This window comes from Ceratotherium simum, chromosome 30 (genome assembly GCF_057802395.1).
Source record: "Ceratotherium simum simum isolate JZ-2026a chromosome 30, ASM5780239v1, whole genome shotgun sequence".
Lineage (NCBI taxonomy): Eukaryota > Metazoa > Chordata > Mammalia > Perissodactyla > Rhinocerotidae > Ceratotherium > Ceratotherium simum.
The window spans coordinates 30,555,244-30,579,251 of record NC_141929.1 but is presented as its reverse complement, the minus strand read 5'-3'; the positions used below and the strand labels follow the sequence as shown (position 1 = coordinate 30,579,251).

The window sequence follows — 24,008 nt, the reverse complement described above, 5'->3', positions numbered from 1 at the left end:
GACTCCTCGTCTCCTCTCCTCTGATAAGAGTCAGTCTTCTCTGTTTGAGGCAACTCCCCAGGAAGGGGTTTATGATAATTGAGTTCCTTTTGGAGGATCTGACTTTAGGCAGATAAAGGGAGTTTAGAGAAAGCCTCTCCCTGCATTTGCTATTCTTCAAGCGCCTTCAGTTCAAAATAATCCATTTACCAAAGTGGTGTAATTTGGGGTGGCTTGTCCGGAACCCCTTCTGTCTCCTCTCTAAAGTTGAAAGTGAAGTGCCACTGAGATGGAAGTAGAATTGCAACCTGAGAAGCATGGATCATGTTTGAAACAGTAAAATATGATGCCAGCAGGTCAAAAAGGATATAAAAGGGCTGCCAAGCAGCAGTGAGGTTCCATTTAAGGAACTTGATCCTCTCCCATCACGTAGACAATAAGGAAATAGACTCGGTATTAAGATCACATATTTTGGCACACCTGCACAATTTAAAAAGATAAAGGAAGATCTTTGGCAAAAATAAGACAAACAAAAAACTATGTTTGGAGGCAGTATGGTCACCTTGGGAAATAAGGTAATTTTCAAGCAGCTATGAGGAACCCTCGGGAAGTGAATATGAATTTGTAGCAGCCTCAACCAATAATGTTTTGTACCTTTGTTCAGCGTCCCTCAGTGGTCTCTAACAGGAGTGGGAAGGCAGGATGAGGAGAGGTGACCGACGGTTTGGGATCGGCACCATGGAGGTGGCAGAAGGTAAAGGTTCTAGGTGACAGGCCGTATGAAATTGTCTGACTCCCAAAGTCCAGTGGGGAGAGTCAGCCAGAGGTTGCCAGGAGGGAGTGGATAAAGAGGGACCAATAGGTCCTGGGAGTGACCATCAGGTTCTTGCAGTTTATGCAAGACCAGGTTAGGAGAGAAGTAAACACTCATAGATAATGAGGGGAAACGCTGACGGAAGAACTTGTCAGAGGAGGAGGTTAGAGTCGTGTTTGTTTCCATGACCGAGCTGGAGTTGAGAAGACTATCTGTGGGCTGATAAAGGGAGTGTGAAATCAAGATGTCAGATGCGTCATCAGTGTGGATACAGGGGATCATGAGAGAAGATGAGGGTGGGAAGGAAAACATGGGGTTCTGAAGTCACTGTGGAATTCAGATGCATTAGGGGACAGTAATAGATAATGGCAATCGTATTCCCCTCTCTTTGGTTGATCTTCCTTCCCCAATAAAGGGTGTGTTCATGCTGTGAGCCTTGAATGACTTCATACGAAATGGAATTGTATTATATAGGGCAAGGTCTTATCCAAGGAGAGGTCACTTTTTATTAGAATTTCCGTTGAATTGCTTCCCAGGAGGCCTATGGGCCTCCAAGGCCCATGGGTGTCAAATCTAGGCTTTTAATTATTTTGTGCCCTCAGTGGAATTTTTTTCCTCAAGAGTAAAATACCATGCCGATACAAAAGTTATTAAAAATCTTTTTTATGGAAAATATTACTTGCACTAAAAGGAACCAAATCCATAGTTCATTGAATTATGTTTGGTTGACAGTGTAGCAGCCATTTATTTTTCAGGGTTTTCAGTATGTGCTTTTATGACCTGCAAATCAAGTGTATTATAAATGATCATTTGACTTCTTTTAAAAATGAAGAATGATATGGCAATTTAAAACTTTATTATATTATTTTCTTAGAGGTTTTATGAACCTATTTTCTTCCTTGGATTTCATACTAAGCAAATAAAAGAGATTTTACTAGAACAGAATGGAGAGACTTTTTAGAAATATTCATATGCAAAACTAGCTTGTTGCCGTGGATATATAAGTGATGTGGGGACCTCTGGTGGCCTAGTTTATTTTTCCATCTTAAAGAATAACTGGATACGAAATGGAAAGCTAGACATAGAATTCCAGTTGGAAAGGACCTTAGAGATCATCTAGTCAAACGTTTTAATTTGACAGGAGAGGGAACTGAGGTCCATAAAGGCTGTAAATGACTTTACCAGGACCACACAGCAGAACAGAGGCAACAACCCAGGCTGAGTGCTCTTTCTGTAGCATATGCCACTGCCGCCTTGGAAAGGATGTTAAATAAATGTGGAAAGTAAAATGACGTATAGCACGTTATCCTATAATTCCCATCCATTTTACCCTAAAAATGCCACGTGCATCCATGCTGTCCTCCACGTCCTCACCCCCTCTACTCATGGTCTGACCATCTCTCACAGGGTGACTGCAGTAGCCTCCAGGGCCTCTCCCTGCTCTTAGCCTCTTCTTCTTGGGTCTGTCCACTCCCTACCAGGGAAGTTACTGCTCAAAAACTTGGACCTGGTCACGTCACCCACTTGCTCAAACTTTATCTCTAAGTCACCGTTGCCAGTAGGCTTCTTAACATGATTAACAAGGTTTGAAAACAGGTCCACGTGAGTCCAGAAGTGGTGGTATTTATACAAATCTTTCTTTTTCTTTCGAACTGTGGCCCTGCCACTGGTGTGTGGCCTTTGCTATATTGTTTATTCCCTTCTAGCCACATTCTTCACTTACCAAATTGAAATGGTAGAACTTGTCTCAAGGAATTGTTGAGAGTTAATCATATAAAGTACCCAGTACACAGTAGGTGCTTAATGAGTGATATCTCCTATTGGTAGACCGAGCTCATTGTATCATAAATTTCTACCTCACCGCATAGGGAGCTCCTTGAGGGCAGGGACTTCATGGTCACATCTTCAGGGCTCAGTGTGGTGCCTGGCACATAGTAGGTGCCTAAACAGTACTTGTTGAATGAAAATGAGCCATGAATCTTGAGCCAGTGATTTCATCTTTGTGAACCACAATTCCTTATGACTAAATTGGGAGGATTAATGAAATAAAATAATGCCTGTAGAGCATCTGGCATGGTGCCTGCTTCATAGTTATAATTCAACGAACAGCGGCTATTGGTGAAATCATGTTTATCCTTAAAAAGCCAAGAAAAAGTCTTAGGTCTTCTGTAAAGCCTCTTTGGCTGCTCGTCTCTGCCCCCTGGACAAATTAGTTATTTCCTCGCTTTCATACTCCAGGAAGGATGGTTGAGTAGGGAAAACAAGAATTTAGAATCTGATAGAGTGTGGGCTGTGACTGTGACCTGTATGACTTTAAGTTAATGAAGCCTTTGAGCCCTCCTATAATTTGGGGTAATAAGGGTAATGATACTCAGTGTGTGCTGTGTTGTCTGTCCTATGAAACCTACCTGGATCTCCTTTAGAGCAGGAATAGGGTCCTGTTAATCTTGCCTGGTGTAGAGTAGGTGCTCAAAAAAATATGTACTGACTTCAGTATGGCACCCCAACTTTATTCATAGAAAAACATAAATAAAAACAAGGTCAGTACAAATGAGGCATCACAGAATACCAACTGGAGAGAAAAGTAAAATTTTAAATGATAACGCAAAACGTGGTGTTAAGCAAAAGCTAGAATGCCATTACGAAGGGTTTTAAAAAAAAAGCAGAAGACATGACAAAACGAAGTTTGATCAAATGATAAAAGTATGGCTGATATGGTAATGGATGGAGAAGATAAGCTATAAAAGAAAAAATAATAACATTTTCACACAAAGAAGTGAGAGGGGTAGAAAATGCAGCTCTGAGAATAAGATCTTAGTTACTACAGCTTCCAGAATTCCAGACATTGGCTCATTTCACCCTCACAACAACCAGGGAAGTAGCTGATCATAGCCCTCTTGTTTTTTTAATGAGGTACTCAATTTTTTTTTTAATTTATTTTTTACTTTTTTAGCAGTTGTCATGTTTATTTTTAAATGATACATTGGACAACATAGTCAGTTCTTTTTAACTCATTCTGCAGACACGTACCCTAGGATTTTTGCACCGACTATCCCAAACTGTTAAATCCAGTTCCCTACATGATTTGTGGGATAGTAGTTCGTGGTTAGAACAGTAGGATCCTAGCCCTCTTTTTAGAGCTGAGACAGTTCAGAGAAGTCCAAAGACATACCAGTTAACACACAGACAGACCCGGGGCTTGGATGTAGTTTTCTGAGTCCACGCACAGCGTTCCTTTCCTGGCATCATATAACCTACGCACTAGGAAGGCAGGGGGTTAATATAATGATACAGAGGTTATAAATTAATATTTTTAGCATTTAATGTCTTAGACTTAACGATTGTAATGGAAAGGTATATTTGTCTTTCAGTTTCTGCCTGTTCAAGTACCAAATGATGAAGAAAAAAATGATCCTGTCGTTTTTGCCAATAGAATCCGGAATTTAATGGCAAAGTAAGTGTCTATACGTCATTATAATCAGTAAATAGTTTGAACATGGTTGGTAAATGACATTTAACATAGTTTTACGATTTTGTTTGTTTGTTTTTTTCCTGAGGCCCTCATTCCCCAAGTCATTTTGGTAAGTAAAATAATGTGCCCAGGAATCGCGTCAGTAAGACAATCTGTAAATATTTTCCCCAGCTGCAACCCCAAACTAATGGAAATGTGTCTTTGCCGGAAGAGGGTCAGGGAAGGTACAGTAATCTGAAGAGAGCAGCCAGTGCCTTCCGCAGGGTGGATTCTCCCAAGCTAGCCCATCGCTGTCAGACAGAGCCTCGTGATGGTCTGGCTGCTTTTTGCCTTGGCTGCCTACTATCCCCTCAGCCTCCATGTAGCTGCCAAGGCTGGGTGTTTCAAAGGCGTTAATGATTATAGCACCAGAAAGGAGAAAGTTTGCAAGGAAATGCAATAGATGCATAGAAAAAGGAAAAAGTTGGGCCAGTCCTGTGGCGTGGTGGTTAAGTTCATGCGCTCTGCTTCGGTGGCCTGGGTTCGCAGGTTTGGATCCCAGGCACGGACATACACCACTCATCAGCCATGCTGTGGCAGTGACCCACGTACGAATTAGAGGAAGACTGGCGCAACTGTTAGCTCAGGGCTAATCTTCCTCAAGCAAAAAAAGGGAAAGATTGGCAGCAGATGTTAGCTTGGGGTAAATCTTCCTCAGCAAAAAAAAAAAAAAAAAAGAAAAAAGAAAAAATCATCCCCATTAACGGATGGCTATCAATTTAGGATTTAGAAACTACAAAACATAGGCAAGTATTTTCCTACATTTAAGGGAGTTTTAACTGGCTACTCATCTAATTAGATAAATCACTTCTCGTCCTGTAGTGAAGGAGTGTGTGTTGTACTTTCCCACCACCCAGTCAGCCCCAGCGCCCTCCAGGTGTGCACCCACCCCCAGGCACCACCGCCCTCAGTCATTCCCAGTAGTAGGTTTGGAGCTAATAGGCCAGCAGTAGTTATTCTCTTAGTAAAAATTCAATGAGAACTCCGAAGTTAGCTTCATAGCTGAATTTGGCTTTATGGCAAGAATATGTATTTTTTCACATAAATGTATGCACACATATTCATATTAATATATATGTATATATACAAGAATATATATTCACCTATATACACACATATATATCATATTAATATCTTACAGCAGAATAACTTTATTTTCAAAAAAGAAGAAGTGCTTAGCAAAAAAAATTTTGTTGCTGTGTACCTAGGTTTGCTTGTTTTATCTAGTTTCTAGACCAGCGACAAAGTTTGCTTTTATATTGATTTCTTCCTTATGTTTTCATACCAGCTTGTGTCCAAAAGTTAGGAATGAAGATAAGTCTTAGGAACTGAGAAAACTTATATCAGATGTTTTGACTTCCCCAAATGTGCCTAGAAACAGAGGAGAGACTTGTTTGGCAGGCTTTTTCTGAGTTTAGAGGCATGGAGGTCCAAGGGCCTGGGATAAAGAGTACAAGAGACCTCAGTTAGCTGCACACCTTTGGACGAACCCCTTCAAGGCTGGTTTTCCTCGTGTAAAGTGGGAATTATAATTCTTCCTTACCTTTCTCGTGGTTGTGGTTATTCGGAGACTCAAGTAGGAAAGTATATGATAAAAGCATTTGAAAATGGTGAGGAGTAAAGTCGGTGTAAGATAGTGGTGGTGCTACTACTACTAAGGATTTACCAAGTGCTGTGCTAACATAATCCTCACGGCAACTACATGAGGCAGGCGAGGAAACTGAGGCTCAGAAGGGGAAGTTTTTGGCCCAAGATCATAGCGGGTAGAGGGGGTCTGGGCTGGGACCCAAATTCACATTTCCTATGACCTAAGCCCAAGCTCTTAACTATTATGCTCTACGTTAAATTTTATTTTCCTGAAACATTTTTAATTTTTACTTTTTCCTATATATTCTTACACCAAAATATTTATTAATCAAAAGCAGCCTAGTTGCAGACAGAAAAAAGTGATTTATTCTTGCACTCATTGAAGATTTAATGTTCTTAGCAATGATTCAACAAAATCAAATGTAGTTGAAGACATAATTTTATGATTTTCACTGAATATTTGTGAACAAAACTTTTGTGGAGAGGGATCTTCCGAAAATGATTTTATGTCCTGCACAGCCTTTCTTCTTGGGTACTCAGTGTATTTCCAAGTTCTTATTAATGTATGTTTTTTCCAAATCTAGTTCACTAGTATTAGATCTCTGAGCAGGAGGGAGGTAGAAGGGGTTATGCTCTCCTTTGAGGATGGAGGATGTTTAGGTTTGGAAGAAATATGAGCTTATTATCAGTTCTCTTCAGTATTTTTAGAAGATTGCTGTGTAGCAGGAAGGTGGTCTTTGGTTTTAAAAGATGTAAAAATGCAGATGGCTAGTGATTTGAATAAATTGTTCACTTATAATATGTACAGATGCCATTTATCTGTTGTAATGGTACTTCCACCAGCATTCTGAGTTTGTCATTGCAATAGCCCTGTGGAGTGAGTAATTACTCCTATGTACAGATGAGAGAAGGGAGGCTTAGGTTAAATGCCAGAAGGTACACAGCTGGTAAAAGACTCTGTTAGGACTTGAACCTGAACTTGAATCTTCTCATTACTTTCCCTGAGACTGAAGTCAACTATTATTGTTATAGTTAAAACACAACACAAAAATGATCAACTGACAGAAGCATGCAGACATAACAAGATTAACTCAGCCGCAGTAAGTCTTGGAAAGTAGAGAAATATGTCTCTTTGGCAATAATGAGCCAAAGTGACTGGTTTAAAGAGTAGTAAATACTTTTCCATTTACTGTTGTTTGTTGACCAGTTCAGGCCTCATGAAAAATCATTACCTTTTTAAAAAAATTGAATTTGTTTGCTTTTTCATACTTTTAAGAGCTCTGGAGATTCCAGTAACAGATCACACCTATGAAGACTGCAGACTGATGATTTCCGCAGGACAGCTCACGTTGCCCATGGAAGCTGGGCTGGTGGAATTTACCAAAATTAGCCGGAAATTGAAGTAAGCGTATTTTAAAATTACTACACTATCATAAAGGTGTCCAAAAGAGATCCGAAATCCTGTATGTTTATTTTCTCTGGTTTCATTAATGCTCAGCTCTAGAATCGACGTGGTATTTATTAAAGAAGCCAGAGTTGTGAATTTATCTCCCATTTAGTTCATCTAGTTTTGTTTTTTCAAGAACAGTTGACTCAGAAATATGTGTATTGGTCACAGGAGGAGACCAAGAGAAAGTAAATGTGGATCAGCACAGATCTGCCTCCCTACTCAGGAATGTCTCAGAGTAATCAGTCCTGCTACCTTCTTACAAGAAGGATGGCATCACTAGATTATACTGGCATATTTCACTTCTCATGTGAAATATGAATTGACTTATAGAGTAGCGATTCTGACCATCGCTGGATTTTAAATACTTAAACCCTAGATCTACCTCTCTCTTCTGGGTATGTAATTTTTAAAAAAAGGCAAAAACACTCCTTTGTGCTTTTATGATCTAGTTTAAAACATTTAGAAGATTCCCTTTGAACTATCTGATATGAAAGGTATAACCCCCAAGTGCCCCTCTTATTACAGTTCGTTCTGTTTTCAGCCCTATTAGGGATTTGCAGAATTCATTGATTTAATAGACCTTGGCATCCTCCCTAGGAGGGAGCTGCAGAACCAGTTACTGTATTAAAGGTCAATATTAAAAAATAATATTTTGATAACTGATAGAGCAAATATCAGTTATATCTTCTAGATAACAAAAATGTTTTGCTGTTGTATTTCACAACATTTTGTGAAATGTGAGTTTATCGTCATCCTGAAAGCTCCTTGAAAGCAAGAATTGTATTTTTTTAACTCAGTAAGTACTATTGATTTACTAAGTAATATTTCCTGGAAAATGTGATTGCTTATTTTCTTCTCATGAGTCATTTATTATTCTGCCACATTGTCCTTCTTCTCACTTTTCTTTCCCTCAGATATTTGAGATAATTACAGTTATACTAATAACCTTTAAAAAATTTGAAGTTTGGGGGCCGGCTGGATGGCGTAGTGGTTAAGTTTGCGCGTTCTGCCTCAGCAGCTCGGGGTCCTCAGCTTCAGATCCTGGGCGCGGACCTACTCACCGTTCATCAAGCCATGCTGACGCGGCGTCCCACATAGAATAGCCACAACTTTACAACTATGATACCCAACTATGTACTGGGGCTTTGGGGAGAAAAAAGAAAAAAAAAAAAAGGAAGATTGGCAACAGATGTTAGCACAGCGCCAATCTTCCTCAAAAAAAAAAAAACAACAAAACATCTCATCTTAAAAAAAAAAAAAATTAGAAGTCTGTATACATGTTCAATATGCAGTTTAAAATATCCATTTTATTATCCTCCTCAAATTTAACACTTAAAATATTTTCCCTCAGACAAATGAATAAAATAACGTTCATACAACGTCCATGTGGATTGTAAAGGGCTAATCACATGTATTTATAATTCTTTGTTTAGATTAGATTGGGACGGTATCCGTAAGCATCTGGATGAATATGCAGCCATTGCAAGTTCCTCAAAAGGAGGAAGAATTGGAATTGAAGAATTTGCAGAATATTTAAAGTTGCCTGTATCGGATGTCTTGAGACAGCTTTTTGCACTCTTTGACAGGGTATGTTAAAATTTAATCTTTAACATGCAAACATTTTTACTCTGCCATTCCCCACAGAGCAGAAATCAATAGGGCAGGCACTGGAAAAACTTGTTAGGTCGCTGTTAGAAGAAGCAAGACTGAGCCCATGGTTTAATTGCATGATTTTATTTTTCCCCCTTAATAGTTATAACAGGAGTAGTAGTAATAATAAACTAATAATAATTGTGTGTGTATGTTTTGTTACAACAGTTATGATAGTGTCTGTTTATTTTAAACACCAGGTCAAAAATAAATATTGTTACCCTATAACCATGTTCGTAATATGGAACTGGAAAGGTTTATATAACTGGCAAGAATTTAAAAATTTATGTCCAAGTTCATACATTGATGATATGGTGCTATTCTATTCTGGTTTCTGGACTTTCCCCCAAATGTGTGAAGACCAAATAGATTCTATTTTCAAATAATGTTTTATAACAAAGGTTTCAGGTAAAGCTTGGTCATCTGCCATTATGTTGGGGATACAGTTTTCTGCTTCTGAATATGTAAGTATATACAGTTAAATAACTGAATTGTCAAAAGTTTCCTTAGGAAAAATATAGCAAGATTTTAAGTTCTCTATTTCTAATTTGTTTTTTAATATATAAAATTGACAGTAAAGTTCAGTCTTTTGGTTACAGTTTTATGAGTTCTAACAAATGCATAGAGACACGTAACTACTACCACATTCAAAATACACAACAGTTGCAAAAAACAATTCCCTGTAGCTCTCCTTTTGTAGTCAAGCCCTTCCCCCACCCTTAACCCCTGCCAATCACTCCATCCCTATAGCTTTGCCCTTTCCAGATGCTATGTAAATGGAATCATACAATGTATCTCCTTTTGAGTCTGGTTTCTTTCACTCAGAGTAATGCATCTGAGATTCAGCCATGTTGTTGTGTGTATCGATAATTTGTTCCCTTTTATTGCTGACTGGTGTTCCACTGTATGGATGTACCACACTTGGTGCATGCATTCATTCCCCAGTTGGAGAACATATGGTTTGTTTCCAGTTTGGAGCAATTATGAATTTAACTGTTCTAAGCATTTGTATATAGGTTTTTGTGTAAATGTAGGTTTTCGTTTCACTTGGATAAAGACTTAGGATTGTGATCTCTTTATTTTCCCTTATCTGAGAATGACTTTTATTTTGCATTCATTCCTGAAGGATGTTTTTGTTGTATATAGAATTCTGAGTTGATAGTTCTTCCCTTTATTTAATAATGATGTTCTCCTGCCTTCAGGCCTCCTTGATTTCTCTGCCCTACTGGTTCTCTTCAAGTTTTGATTTTCCTCACTAATCCTCCTGCTATGGTATTTTGTCCAGAGGTAGTTGCTTCTTGTATTTTGATCAGAGTTTCTAGTTGTAATCAGAAGGAGAGATGGGATAAAGTGGGCTTATTCCATCCTAGCTGGCATTAGAAGTCCCAGTTCTCTATTAACCACTAGAAAAAGATGCTTTGCAAAGAAATAATAGCTTGATGACAGAAACCAGGACAGGGCTTTTTTGCTTTTTACCCAGAGCACACTAATGTCCCTAATGATTTATTCTGTGATCTCCTAGATGGACTATTATTTAACAGGATGCAGTTAAGCAACCTTCTTCTATAGGTAGTGCCCAGGCCTCTCTTCTAGCCTTGCTTACAAATCACCTTTCCTTGTCCCTCAAATAATACTGTGTCACAGCAGCGATACTACTATAAAGTGTAATGAAGATTTAGGGGAAGGGAGAACTAAATTATTGAATATAACTGTGCAAGTTGGGAAAATAGAGGAACTTGTCCCTTACGCTATTATTAGTCTTTCTGTGAGATTTATATAGCATCTTCCAGTATGGCTCTAGAAACCATGCAAGTCGTTTTAAATAAAGTTTCTATAAAAATGAACTTCGGGGTGCCGGCCCGGTGGCACAGTGGTTAAGTTTGCGTGCTCCACTTTGGCGTCCTAGAGTTCACAGGTTTGGATCCCGGGTGCGGACCTACACACTGCTCATCAACCCATGCTGTGGCGGCGTCTCATATACAAAATAGAAGAAGGTGGGCAAAGATGTTAGCTCAGGGCTAATCTTCCTCAGCAAAAAGAGGAAGACTGGCAACGGATGTTAGCTCAGGGCTGATCTTCCTCACTAAAAAAAAAAAAAAAAAACGAACTTGGTGCAAGGAGAAATATGGCAGGGACATACAAATAGGGACAGGAGAAGGGGAAATGGGAAGTGACTTGAAACAGACCAAGGAGGAAGTTTAGAACACATCTTAGACTTCCTGCTCACCAGGATTTTTAACCAAAATTAAAAATCGTCTCTATAGAGGTTGCCCTGTCTTTCAGGTGTCAAGCTGTGATAACTAGCAGTTATAGGACTGTTATGACACCAGTTCTGTCTTTTGATGGCTGATGATACCTACCAATGCCTCATTGTTTCTCTAGCCCTGTTCAGTATGGGAAGATTTGGGAGTGGAGACGGGAGTATAAACCAAGGATTAAAATAACCTGTGTTAGCCAGATTGACTCACTCAGAGAATACAATTGTCTCCAGGCAGTTGGGAGACCAGTGAGCCTTTGTAGCCAATTTGGTCAATCACATTTCTGTGTGGACTTCTTCCATAGGCTCACATATCAATTCTAAGTGTGAGTTTTCTTCGCTTCTTTGTATAGTGTGACTCGGCTTTAGATATAGACCATGAACTGTTTGGTTTTTTTTTTGTTTGTTTGTTTTTTTGTGAGGAAGATCAGCCCTGAGCTAACATCCGTGCTAATCCTCCTCTTTTTGCTGACGAAGACCAGCTCTGAGCTAACATCTATTGCCAATCCTCCTCCTTTTTTCCCCCAAAGCCCCAGTAGATAGTTGTACATCATAGTTGCACATCTTTCTAGTTGCTGTATGTGGGACTCGGCCTCAGCATGGCTGGAGAAGCAGTGCGTCGGTGCGCGCCTGGGCTCCGAACCCGGGCCGCCAGTAGCGGAGCATGCGCACTTAACCACTGAGCCACGGGGCTGGCCCGCATGAGCTGTTTTTTAAAGCACTTCTCTTTGATTTCCAACATACTAGGAGGTAGAGAAAAATAGTCTGGAGAATTAATGACTAATACATTTGACCTTCCTTTCTTTCCTTCTTTCTTTCTTTTTCCTTCTCTGTCTCTGTCTGTCTGTCTCTCTCTCTTTCCTTTTTGGTTTTTAACATATCTGCATGTCTGTGCCTGTGAAGATTTGCTTTGTTTTGAGAAGCTAAATTATGCGATTGCTGGCACGCCCTGTACTCGTACTCACTTCCATGCTAGGCTTGTTTTCTCAGTCTCTTTGAGGGATTTAGCTGGGGAATGTTTGATGGGAAAGACAAGGAAGTTCAGTGGCTTCAGTTTGTTTCTCTCAGAGTAGCTTATCTTGCTAAAGTCAATGCTTAATGAGGGGTGGGGGTTTGGGGGAGGAAGGGTGGGAATAAGAAAGGGTGGGGTGTTCCTGTTGCTCTGAGTAGCTATACATTTTTGCAGTGCAAGCTGCTCCCATAAGCCCTTCCCATGTCCCTTTCCCATTTATCTTCTTTTTCCCCTTTCTTCTTTTCCTCTCTTAGTCTCTTCCCAATCTAATGCAATCGTGGTTGGTATTTGAGGGCTGGAGAAAGACCTGAATCTCTCTGCACATTCCTTTATTCTTTCTTCCCACAAACATTCTTGGCTAGTCTACAAAAACTTCATAATGGTTTTTGTCTCAGTTTTCCTAAAAAAACATGCTATTTCAGCTCCTTCTGACCTTCTGACATGTTCTTTTAGATTCTCAGATATTCGATGGCAGGTATACTTCAAGCATTTGTGATCCAAAGCATGGCATAGTTCACTAGTTTGGGATAATTTCCTTTGGATAAGTCCCATCTCTTTGGGAAAAAAAAAAAAAGAAAGAAAAAAGACGCTTTTCATGTTTAGGTTTAATTTAGCTTCTTTATTTTCATGAATGTACACTGAACTTTCTGGATCAGAGGTGAATTTGGGATTAGTCGAATGTCCAGATGAATTAGTGTTGAGGACTGAAATAATAGTTTAAAACAGTGGCTTCTCAACATTATTTTATATTTATAATTCAGTTTTAAATGCCAGGTTTTTTTGCCAGCACACTTGAAGGGATTTAAATACACTTAATGGGATTAAGAAACAACATTGGCTAAATCAGAAGTAATTATAACACAGTCATTTTTACAGTTATAACAATGTCTTACAATGTCCATAACAGTATCATTGTTCATTTCATCCTCCTTCAGCACTGTATGATTGAGCAGAGCTGTGTGCTACCCTGCCAGCAGTACGTTATAGACCTATGAGATGAAGTCCTCAACTATTTCAGTACGCGTGTTGTCTTTATTGCTAACTCAACAATATACTGTGTTATCTGCCTCTTACCTATTACTAGTAGCAAGACATATCTCTTCTGCATTACATCTCGTGATACATTCAGTTTAATGTTCCATCTGAAACACATCACCTTAACAGTATGTATACTCACTGGCGGCAAAGCTACATTTCGGGGGTCAGCAGACTTTTTCTCTAAAGAGCCAGATAGTAAATATTTTTGACTTTGCAGGACATATGGCACCAAATTTTCAGAACAACTTATACAACTGAGTGGAAACATTCATCTCTCCCACTCAGAAAGATTTCTCTGTTTATTTCCAATTACTTAAGCCATGGGAGTACCCTGTCCTAACTCTCAGCATGAGCAGGAACTCTGCATACCAGAGCATCCCACCTTCTCTGACAGGAAGGGGCAAGCAAGGATGCTTGTTATTATTGGCACTCATGATATAGCACTTGAACTAATATCAAGAACAAGGCTGACAGCAAGAACTCAGGATAAAGAAGCGCATTCATGCCACATAATGTGAAACAGTAATAAAAGATCTGCAGAAGTTTACAATAGCCAAAGATGCTGGATTGTTAGAGTGCTGAAGTAGACACACACTTTTCCTGTCTAAACAAAGTACCTAGTAATGCCAGAAGAACGAAGTACCAGTTAGAAGGCAGAAATGGGAAAAATCATGACAGTTTTCACAATTTTCTTACAGAATGAAAATAGTAACCGTCTATCTAAATGTTATTAGTCTATGATATGTGCACAATGGTATTGGTAAAAAGAGAGAGTGAGCTTATGCCAGACTATAACTGAAGAATTAGAAGTCAGTCTTTCTCATCAGTGAAGATGAATGAAATGCCACTAGTTAGAGCTGTGGCAGGGTGTCAACAAGAGGTAGACACATTAGTCCAGAATAAAGATTCAGGACGATCCCCTTTAAATCAGATGCGGAGTATCCCCCAAATTAACAATGGTCACTATAAGCACTGATTGTAGTCCTTCAGTCCAGTCCTTGAACCTTACCAGCATTCTTTGTTTTCATCAGTTTAGGAAATATAGCAGCAATCAGCAATTGGACCAAACCCAGTCTGGCGCCTGTTTTGTAATAAAGTTTTATTGGGACACAGCCATGCCCATTCGTTTATGTATTGTCTATGGCTGCTTTCTCTCTACAGTGGCAGAGATGAATGGTAGCCACCACCAGTGAAGTCTTCTATCCTTAAAATTTCCAGTTCAGATTTGATATGTATTATAGTATTTCATAGCTCATGTGAAAAGAACTCATCTTGAGCCCAATCTCAGTTAATTAGGATTTGTTATATGGAATCTACTCTATAACTTATATGATGTAATTCGTGGAAAAGGCTATCCCTTTCTGAGTGGGCTGGATGAACTTTTCTATTAAGTCGTACAAGTTGTCCTGCAAGTTTGGGGTCCTATATGTTTGACCATTTCCCTCTTCAGTTCTCAGGTTGACGTAGCTCCCCTATTTAGTCCATCGTAGTATTTTCTGAGTGTTGTTACGGTAGAAATATCCATTTAAGCATGAGAATTTCCTGCTTGTCTTTTGGCTTCTCAGTGCCAGTATACCGAGGAGATGCTTAGAGGAACAGATAGGAGACTGCAACAGTTAAAGCTTAACTTTTTTACTAGAGCAAATGAGCAATTATTGGCCTCCACCAAGAGTATAAGGAAGTAAAGAACAGGGCTTTGTAAAGAGCAGATTGTGTCAGACCAATTTAATTTCCTCCCATGACAGAGTGACAGCCTACGATAATAAAGAAAACGAAATAGATGTTATCTGTTTGGACCCTTGAAAGGCTTTTGAGTTCATCCGACAGTCTCGTCAATAAATTAGGAAGGTCTGGTCCAGATCATGTTGATTCTAGGTGAAAGCCCCACTTGACAGAAAGGCTTCGCTCGAAGTGGGGCTTGTGACTCCTTCTATGTCATTCTAGACCTGGTTCAGGCCCCCCACCTTGGAATTCTGTTTGGAGAAGTGACATACTTGATGGGTTGCAATCAGGAATACTTTTGAAAACCAGATAATATGTCAAAGTGGGGATAAGGGAAAGTAACATGTCTTTAAAAGTTGTGAAACCAGACCCAAGATAAAGAAAGATTGAATTAAACTAATATATAGTATAAAAAGACTTGGGCACCAGAAGGAAATGAAGCACATGGTAACAATGATGCTGCTGTCACTGTTTCAGGACATATGAAAATCTAGGCTCACAGAATTTTAGAGCCGAAGGGACCCTCGTTGTCAGATTACCCATCTTCCTCGTTTTGCGGAAGGCTGCCAGCCCAAGAGAGGAAGTTACATGCTCAAGGCTACACAGCTAGTTTATCGTAGGACTGGGCTAGAACTCTGTTCAGTATTCTTTTTGCTACAAACTGTCACTGTTGACTTTTTTTTTTTTTTTTGGATAACTTTCTTGAGGCATATTTTATATATCGTGTAATTCACCCATTAAGCATACAGTTCAATGATGTTTTTTAGTAAATTTACGAAGTCATGCAACCATTACTACGAATCAGTTTTAGAATATTTCCATCACCCCAATATGACTTCTTGTGTCATTAACTGTTAATTCTTGTCACCTATCTATCCCCCAGCCCTAGGCAACCACTATAGAGTTGTAAGTCCTTCTGTATTATTCTAGACCTGGTCTAGAATAGAGACTAAGACTTTCTGTCCCTACAGATTTGCCTTTTCTGGACATTTGGTATAAATGGCATCAAACAGTATATGGTCTCTCGTGTCTGGCTTCTTTCACTTAGCGTAATATTTTTGAGGTTCATCCATGTTGTCACATGTATCAGTAATTCATTCCTTTTTATTGCCAAATGGTACTCCATTATGTGGATGTATCACATTTTGTGTATCCATTCACCAGTTGGTGGACGTTTAAGGTTGTTTCCACTTTGGGGCTATTATGAATAATGTTGCTAATAGCATACATGTGTCACTGTTTACTTTTTAACTTCAATAATTCTTTCCTCTCAAATTGGGGTTAAATTTTCCATCAGATGTGGCCTCTGTCCCTGCTCTTTTTCTCCAGATCTGACAGTAGAGTCCCCCCAGACAGCAGCCAAAGTTGCTATTAATTTTCTAATAAATAGCCTGAGAGGATTAAATAGTCCAGAGAAGAAAAGGCCCGTTAATCTAATGATAGTCTTTTATTCTGTGATGGCTTATAAGAAACTGTTAGCCAAATGCCCTCCATCTTCACAGAAAATAAATGAGAGGAATTGGATTTAAACCTCAGCAAGAAACACTTCAGATGGGCATAAGGAGCCACATTTTATATGGCAATGGATGCTACCAAGTTAATTTGCAATATCTTAAAAACAAAGCCCATGTAATTTGCTCTGAGAGAGGCTTATATCAATGGATTTAAATCCATCTGAGGCCAGATGGCCCCCAGCGATCCTCTAAAAGGAAGACGGTCCTTCTGTGGTGCGTCTTCTGTGTAGTTGAGGAAGACAGTGGCCTTTGGTGTTCACAGAGTCCATTTTATTGTGCCCATGATAACAGTTATTGGAGTCGTTGTGCTATAAAACCAGTCATTGGCGATGTTTACACAAAGCAGTAGGTGTGGCAGAAGGAGACATTGCTCTCATGTCCTGAACAGAGCAGTGTCCCCTAGCTACTATTCTCTTCCTAATAATAGCTAGAATAATCATTATTCAATTCTAGAATTGTGCAGTTTACAAAGGAAGCTCACCTCTAATCTCCTTTTGACTTCATGTTCAAGCCTTAGTGGTTCCCACAGTAACCTGTGAGATAGACTCTGCCATGTGGCAGTCAAAGCCCATTCCAATCCAATTCTATCCTATTCATCTGCCTTTATCTCCCGTCCTTCTCAGCAATAGACTCTTATCACGTTGGACTATTCGCCATCTGTTGAATACCACACATCCTTCTCTTCCTCTATCTTTTTACTATACCGTCCCTTCATGTCCTTTGTTATCTGGGAGAACTCTGACTCAGCCTATAGTCAGGCCTGCACGTTATCTCTTCTGTAGGTAAATGTTCTCCTTTCCTTTGCCTCAGCAGAATTTGTCGCTCCCCTTTTGGACTCCCACAGTAGTTTGATAGTACAGTACGATGTATTAGCTATGTGATCTTTAATAAATAGCTTAACTTCTCTGGCTTTTCTTTCCTTATTTCGAATACCTTTGTGTCTTTCAGAGGAATTCTATGAAACCTAAATTCCAAAGAATATTATATACAAATGTAATAGTTTAGTATTAATAGTAGAAATGTGAACACTGAGTTCAGACTATCATTACAACTAGTTTTCTGTGGGTCTGCTTGATGCTTGAGCACAATAATCCTGATATAGTCATCTTTGTATCCTAAACACTCAGTCCAAGTCATGATATATAATAAATGAGATTGAATCATTATAAAGTAGGCAGGGGAGATACTATTGTCATCATTTTGTAGATTTGAAATTGAGGCCCAAATTACTAAGTGAAATAATGACTTAGTTATTATGTCCTGGCCACCTTTCCAAGTTCATCAATAGAACTTCCAAAGACCTCTGAAGGACTTGTACCCTGACTCTACCTAGTATCAAAGGTAGGGTTTCTCAACGTATTGTCTGGGACTATCTGTCATAGACTGACTTCTGAAGATACTTATTAAAAATATAAAATCAAATCTCACAAAAGTAATTTTGAACAACAACAACGAAAAACCCATACACATATCAGAAGTGAGAGAACAGTACTACCAATTTTATAGAAATAAGTATTATAAGAGTGTACTATGAGAAACTGTATGCCAACAAATTGGATAACCTAGATGAAATGGACAAATTCCTAGAAATGCACAACCTACCAAGATTGAATCATGAAGAAATAGATAATCTGAACAGACCTATAACTAGTAAGGAGATTGAGTCAGTAAAAAAAACAACCTCCTAGGAATTCCTAAATTCCTAAAGAAAAAATTCCTAAAGAAAAGCCTAGGATCAGATGGCTCACTAGTGAAATCTACCAAAGACTTAAAGAAGAATTAACGCCAACCCTTCTCAAACGTGTCCTAAAAACTGAAGAAGAGGGAAGACTTCCTAACTCATTCTGTGAGGCCAGCCTTATCCTGATACCAAAGTCAGAAAAAGATACTACATGAAAAGAAAACTACGCAGCAATATCACATATTAATATTGATGCAAAAATCCTGAACAGAATACTAGCAAACAGAATTCAACAGCACATTAAGAGGATTTTACATCATGACTAAGTGGGATTTATTCCTGAAATGCAAGGATGGTTCAATCTTTGAAAATCAATCAATGTAATACACTACATTAACAGAATAAATCGGAAAAAACATACGATCATCTCAATTGGTGCAGAAAAAGCATTTGACAAAATTCAACACCTTTTCAGATAAAAATGCTCAACAAACTAGGAATAGAAGGAAAGTACCTCAACATAATAAAAGCCATATATGAAAAGCCTACAGCCAACATCATACTCAATGGTAAAAGACTGAAAGCCTTTCCTCTAAGATTAGGAACATGAGAAGGATGTCTGCTTTCACTACTTTTGTTCAACATAGTGCTGGAATTTCTAGCCAGAGCAGTTAGGCAAGAAAATAAATAAAAGGAATGCAGGTTAGAAAGGAAAAAGTAAAATTATCTCTGCTTACAGGTGACATGACATTATATGTAAAAAAAAAAAAGAACCTGTGGATTTTACACACACACACCCACACACCCCTGTTAGAACTAATAAACTAATTCAGTAAAGTTGCAGGATACAAATCAACACACAAAACTTAGTTGTATTTCTATACACTAATAATAAACAATCTGAAAAGTAAATTAAGAAAATTCTATTTACAATAGCATTAAAAAGAATAAAAAATACTTAGGAATAAACTTAATCAAGGAGGTGGAAGACTTGTACACTGAAAACTAAGTATTGCTGAAAGAAATTAAAGAAGACACAAATAAATGGAAAGATATCCCATGTTCATGGGTTGGAAGACTTACTATTGTTAAGATGTCGGTATTACCCAAAGTCATCTACAGATTCAACGCAATCCCTATCAAAATCCCAACAATATTATTTTTACAGAAATAGGAAAATCCATCTTAAAATTCATATGGAATCTCAAGGGACCCTGAATAGCTAAAACCATCTTGCAAAAGAACAAAGTTGGAAGTATAACACTTCCTGGTTTCAAAACTTACTACAAAGCTACAATAATCCAAACAGTGTGGTACTAGCATAAAGACAGACACAAAAACCAGTGCAATAGAATAGAGAGCCCAGAAATAAACCCTCGTGTGGGTGTGCATTCAAATGATTTTCAACAAGGGTCCCAAGACCGTTCAATAGGGAAAGATCGGTCTTTTCAACAAATTATGCTGGGAAACTGGATAACCACATGCAAAAGAATGAAATGGACCCTTACCTTATGCCATATATAAAAACTAACTCAAAATGGATCAAAGACCTAAATATAAGAGGTAAAACTATTACTAAAAAGAGCTAAAATTGCTGTGTTTTGTCTTAGACAAAAACATAGGGGGAAATCTTTGTGACATCGGATTTCTCATTGATTTGGATATGACACCAAAAGCACAATTAATAAAAGAAAAATTAGATAAATTAGATTACATCAAAATTAAAAACTTTTGTGCATCAAAAGACGCTACCAATAGAGTGGAAAGGCAACTCATGGCATGGAAGAAAAGATTTGCAAATCATATACCTGATAAGATTAATATCCAGAGTATAGAAAGAACTACAACTCAGTAACAACAAAAAACAAACAACCGAATTAAAAATGGATAAAGGACTTGAACAGACATTTCTCCAAAGAAGACATACAAATGACCAACAGGTATATGAAAAGATGTTCAACATCACTAATTGTTATAGAAATGCAAATCAAAACCACAATAAGATATCACTTCACATCCATTAGGATGGCTACTATAAAAAAAAAACCCAGAACCCAGAAGATAACAAGTGTTGGCTAGGCTGTGGAGAAATTGGAACCCTTGTGTACTGTTGGTAGGAACGTAAAATAGTATAGCCAATGTGGAAAACAGTATGGTGGTTCATTAAAAACAGAATTACCATGTGATCCAGCAATTTCACTTCTGGGTATATGTCCAAAACAACTGAAAGAGGGGACTTAAAGAACTACTTGTACACCCATGTTCATAGCAGCATTATTCACAAAAGCCAAAAGATGGAAGCAACCCAAGGGTCCACCAGTGGGTGAATGGATAAACAACATGTGTTATATACATACAATGAAATATTATTTAGCTTTAAAAAGGAAATTCTGACATATGCTACAACATGGATGAACCTTGAAGACATTATGCTAAGTGAAATAAGCCAGTTAGAAAGAGACAAATACTGTGTGATTCCACTTACATGAGATACGTGGAGCAGTCAAATTCGTACAGACATAAAGTAGAATGGTGGTCGCCAGGGCGTAGTGGGAGGAGGGAATGAGAGTTATTGTTTAATGGGCACAGAGTTTCAGCTTTGCAAGATGAAAAAATTTCTGGAGATGGATGATGGTGATGGTTGCACAACACTGTGAATGTACTTAATGCCACTGAACTGTACACTTAAAGATGGTTAAGATGGTAAATTTTATGTTGTATTTTACCACAATTAAAAAAAATTAACTAAAAGTTTAAAAAACCAGACACAAAAAAGTATATACTGTATAATTCCATTTATTTAAGGTACAAAAATGGATCTATGGTGTTAGATGTCAGGATAGTGGTTACCCTTGGGAGAGGAAAGGGGCAGGAGGAAGCTTCTGGGGTGCTGGTGAGGTTTTATTTCTTGCTCTGGGTTTTATGACATGGGTGTGTACAGGTTGTGAAATTCTTTGAGCTACACATTTGTGATTTGTACAGTTTTCCATATGTATGTTACACTTCAAAAAAGATTCCAAAAATGCAGATCATGATCCCCACAGCAGACTACAGAATCAGAATCTCTGAGGATGGGACCTGGGGACCCCGCATTTTAAAAATCCCCCTTCCAAGTTTTTGTGAAGAACATTGGATTTGGGGAATCTTTGCTAAAGGGGGGGGATTACATAAATATCCTTCCAATGCCCAAGAACTCTTCAATTCTAACCTAACAATAAATATTCCTTAGAAGAGAAATTCTTGATACACTTGAGTCCTTTACCTTCTCCTAGGAGGAAAATGCATGTCGTCTTTCAGGAGCTGAGAAAGAACTAAGAAATCCATGACATATGGAAATGTATAGTTAATTTGTCATACTTACTATAACTTCTGAATATTTCATTGAGGCCCTCTAAAAAATGGCAGGTGCTAGGACCTGATGGAATTCAGGCAACTTCAGTAGGAGGTGAGGCATCACACCATGGGGCGTGGTGCAGTGTAAACAGGTACAGAAAAGCCAGTTCTTCCACATATAAGCTACTTAGACTCCATTTCAGTGCTCTTCGTACCATCTCCAAGATTTCAGCAGCTTTTATACGTGCTTGTTAAACCAACAGCATGTTTCTTGCAAAGGCTTTATTGGAAGGAGCAAATGCAGGTCTTGGAGAAGCTCTTGGAGGCCTTCTTGCAGGAGGTGGTCAGAAAAGAGGAGGAGGAAATGTTGGAGGGATAGTTGGAGGAATTGTGAATTTTATCAGTGAGGCTGCGGCAGCTCAGTATACCCCGGAACCGCCGCCCACTCAGCAGCATTTCACCACCGTGGAGGCCAATGAAAGTGAGGAAGTTAGGCGGTTTCGGCAACAATTTGCACAGCTGGCTGGACCGGACATGGAGGTGGGTGCCACCGACCTAATGAATATTCTCAACAAAGTCCTTGCTAAGCACAAGGATCTGAAGACTGACGGCTTTAGTCTTGACACCTGCCGGAGCATTGTATCTGTTATGGACAGTGACACGACTGGGAAGCTGGGCTTTGAAGAATTTAAGTACCTCTGGAACAACATCAAGAAATGGCAGTGTGTTTATAAGCAGCATGACTGGGACCATTCCGGGTTTCTGGGAAGTTCCCAGCTGCAGGGGGCTCTGCAGGCAGCAGGTTTCCAGCTAAATGAGCAACTCTACCAAATGATCGTCCGCCGCTATGCCGATGAGGATGGAAGCATGGATTTTAACAACTTCATCAGCTGTTTGGTCCGCCTAGATGCCATGTTCCGTGCCTTCAAATCTCTGGATAGAAACGCCAATGGCCTGATTGAAGTGTCTATCCAGGAATGGCTGGAGCTGACCATGTATTCCTGAAGTGGGCGGACGTCAGGCCCCTCCCTGGAGGACAGGACTGCTGAGAGCCTAGCCACACTGTCTGCATGATTGCTGGTACCCCGTCCAACAGCTGTCATCTCCTAGTGAGCTCTTTCGCAACCCTACATATTTCTGAACTTGCGCTGCCCTTTACTGCTTATTAAAACAGATTTTTCATGAAAAATATTCTGCGTGGTTTGTATATTAGCTTTTTAAGATACTGGATTTATATGGACTTATATGTGTGTTGGGGGATGCAGGGAGGAGCTCTCATGGAGTAGATTTTAATAGGTCATTGCTTATTTGGTGAAGGAATTCCAAGGAGCAGGAGATTTGTTGTTGTTGTTAAGAATGAGATTATGAAAAAATTCTGGAATAAATCAACAAAGCACTCAGGAAATATATTTTTCCCTTAAAAAAAGTGAGGAGGAGGGAAGTTTAAAATCTGTTTTTCTCTTAATTTCACATCTGGCCTTTCCGTTATGTAAAAAAATAAAAAATGCTTTCCTGGAAATGTATTTAACTGTATAGAAAGAGGTTCAGAAATGTGAAATTAAGCAATTTCTTCTAAGGGTAGTATTTTTTTTTTTAATGGTGGAGCAACTATCTAAAATTCTCAGATTCTTTAGTCCTGTTTCTCTAGTGAAATAAGTATGTAGCAATTTTGTTTTGTTTTGATATATTCATGAAAAAGGTCAGGGCATTAGGGAATGAAAGGGTGTACCCCTAGTCCCAAATGTCTCTGGCTGCTTTCACAAATCAGAATGATCACTCTTACATGTATTTCATACAAAATCAGGCATGCCTAGCTGATGTTAGCCAGCTCTTGTCATGTCTTACCCTGCCACAGAGCAAGGAATCTTCTTTTGTTCCTCTTTGAAAACTCAGGCAGGAGAAAAGTAAACAGAAAAAAAAGGAAAAACTTCCATAAATTGTAATCAGTTATTTGGTATATAAGGCAACATACAGATATATAAATAGCTGACTCTTTTTTGCAGTGGTCCTCAGCCCTATCTGCCATGGAGAATCACTGGGAGAGCACTCTAGGAACACTGATGCCTGATCTCACTGCAAATGAGTTCAATAAGAACCTTGGGAGGTGGGCCCAGAGACGAGAATTTTTAAACCTCCTCAGGTGGTTCTAATGAGCAGCCAAGGTTGACAGCCACTGTTTTAAAGTAAATACTGTCTCACAGTGTTTTTCAGATCGGTCTCAGCTGAAACTGAGGCCTAGTGGGGGAGTCAGTGTTGCTAATGTCCAGGAGAAGGAAGGTAGGGATACAGAGAAACTGCCTTGTATGGTCCTTGGTCTGGCTTTATCATTTTGATTGAGGTGGTTATAGCGGGGCAAGGAGTCTCCAGAATCACTGTGCGAGTAGCCTCAGCTAGAGAGGCTGCATTGCCAAGTGCTCAGCTCACCTGCCTGCTATTGAATTGATTTCTACCCCTCCTGCT

At 39.0% G+C, this 24,008-nt stretch overlaps 2 protein-coding genes across 3 annotated transcripts in view; both read left to right on the top strand.

The window, feature by feature from the left end:
• The window catches only part of LPCAT2 (lysophosphatidylcholine acyltransferase 2), an 84,058-nt gene that overhangs the window by 30,505 nt on the left and 29,545 nt on the right, over window positions 1-24,008 (top strand). For both annotated transcript variants that reach the window (XM_087420245.1, XM_004431608.3), the window contains exons 9-11: window positions 4,165-4,247; window positions 7,168-7,293; window positions 8,775-8,928. In XM_087420245.1, coding sequence (XP_087276371.1) covers window positions 4,165-4,247; window positions 7,168-7,293; window positions 8,775-8,928 — 363 coding nt within the window. The remainder of the gene's footprint in view (window positions 1-4,164; window positions 4,248-7,167; window positions 7,294-8,774; window positions 8,929-24,008) is intronic.
• Window positions 21,503-22,742, top strand: CAPNS2 (calpain small subunit 2). Its single transcript, XM_004431609.3, has one exon. The coding sequence runs from the start codon at window positions 21,813-21,815 to the stop codon at window positions 22,551-22,553; it is 741 nt and encodes a 246-aa protein (XP_004431666.1). The 5' UTR covers window positions 21,503-21,812; the 3' UTR covers window positions 22,554-22,742.

What these genes read in the sequence shown, in the direction of transcription:
- CAPNS2 (XM_004431609.3), top strand. Translation starts at nt 21,813, where the DNA reads ATGTTTCTTGCAAAGGCTTTATTGGAAGGAGCAAATGCAGGTCTTGGA.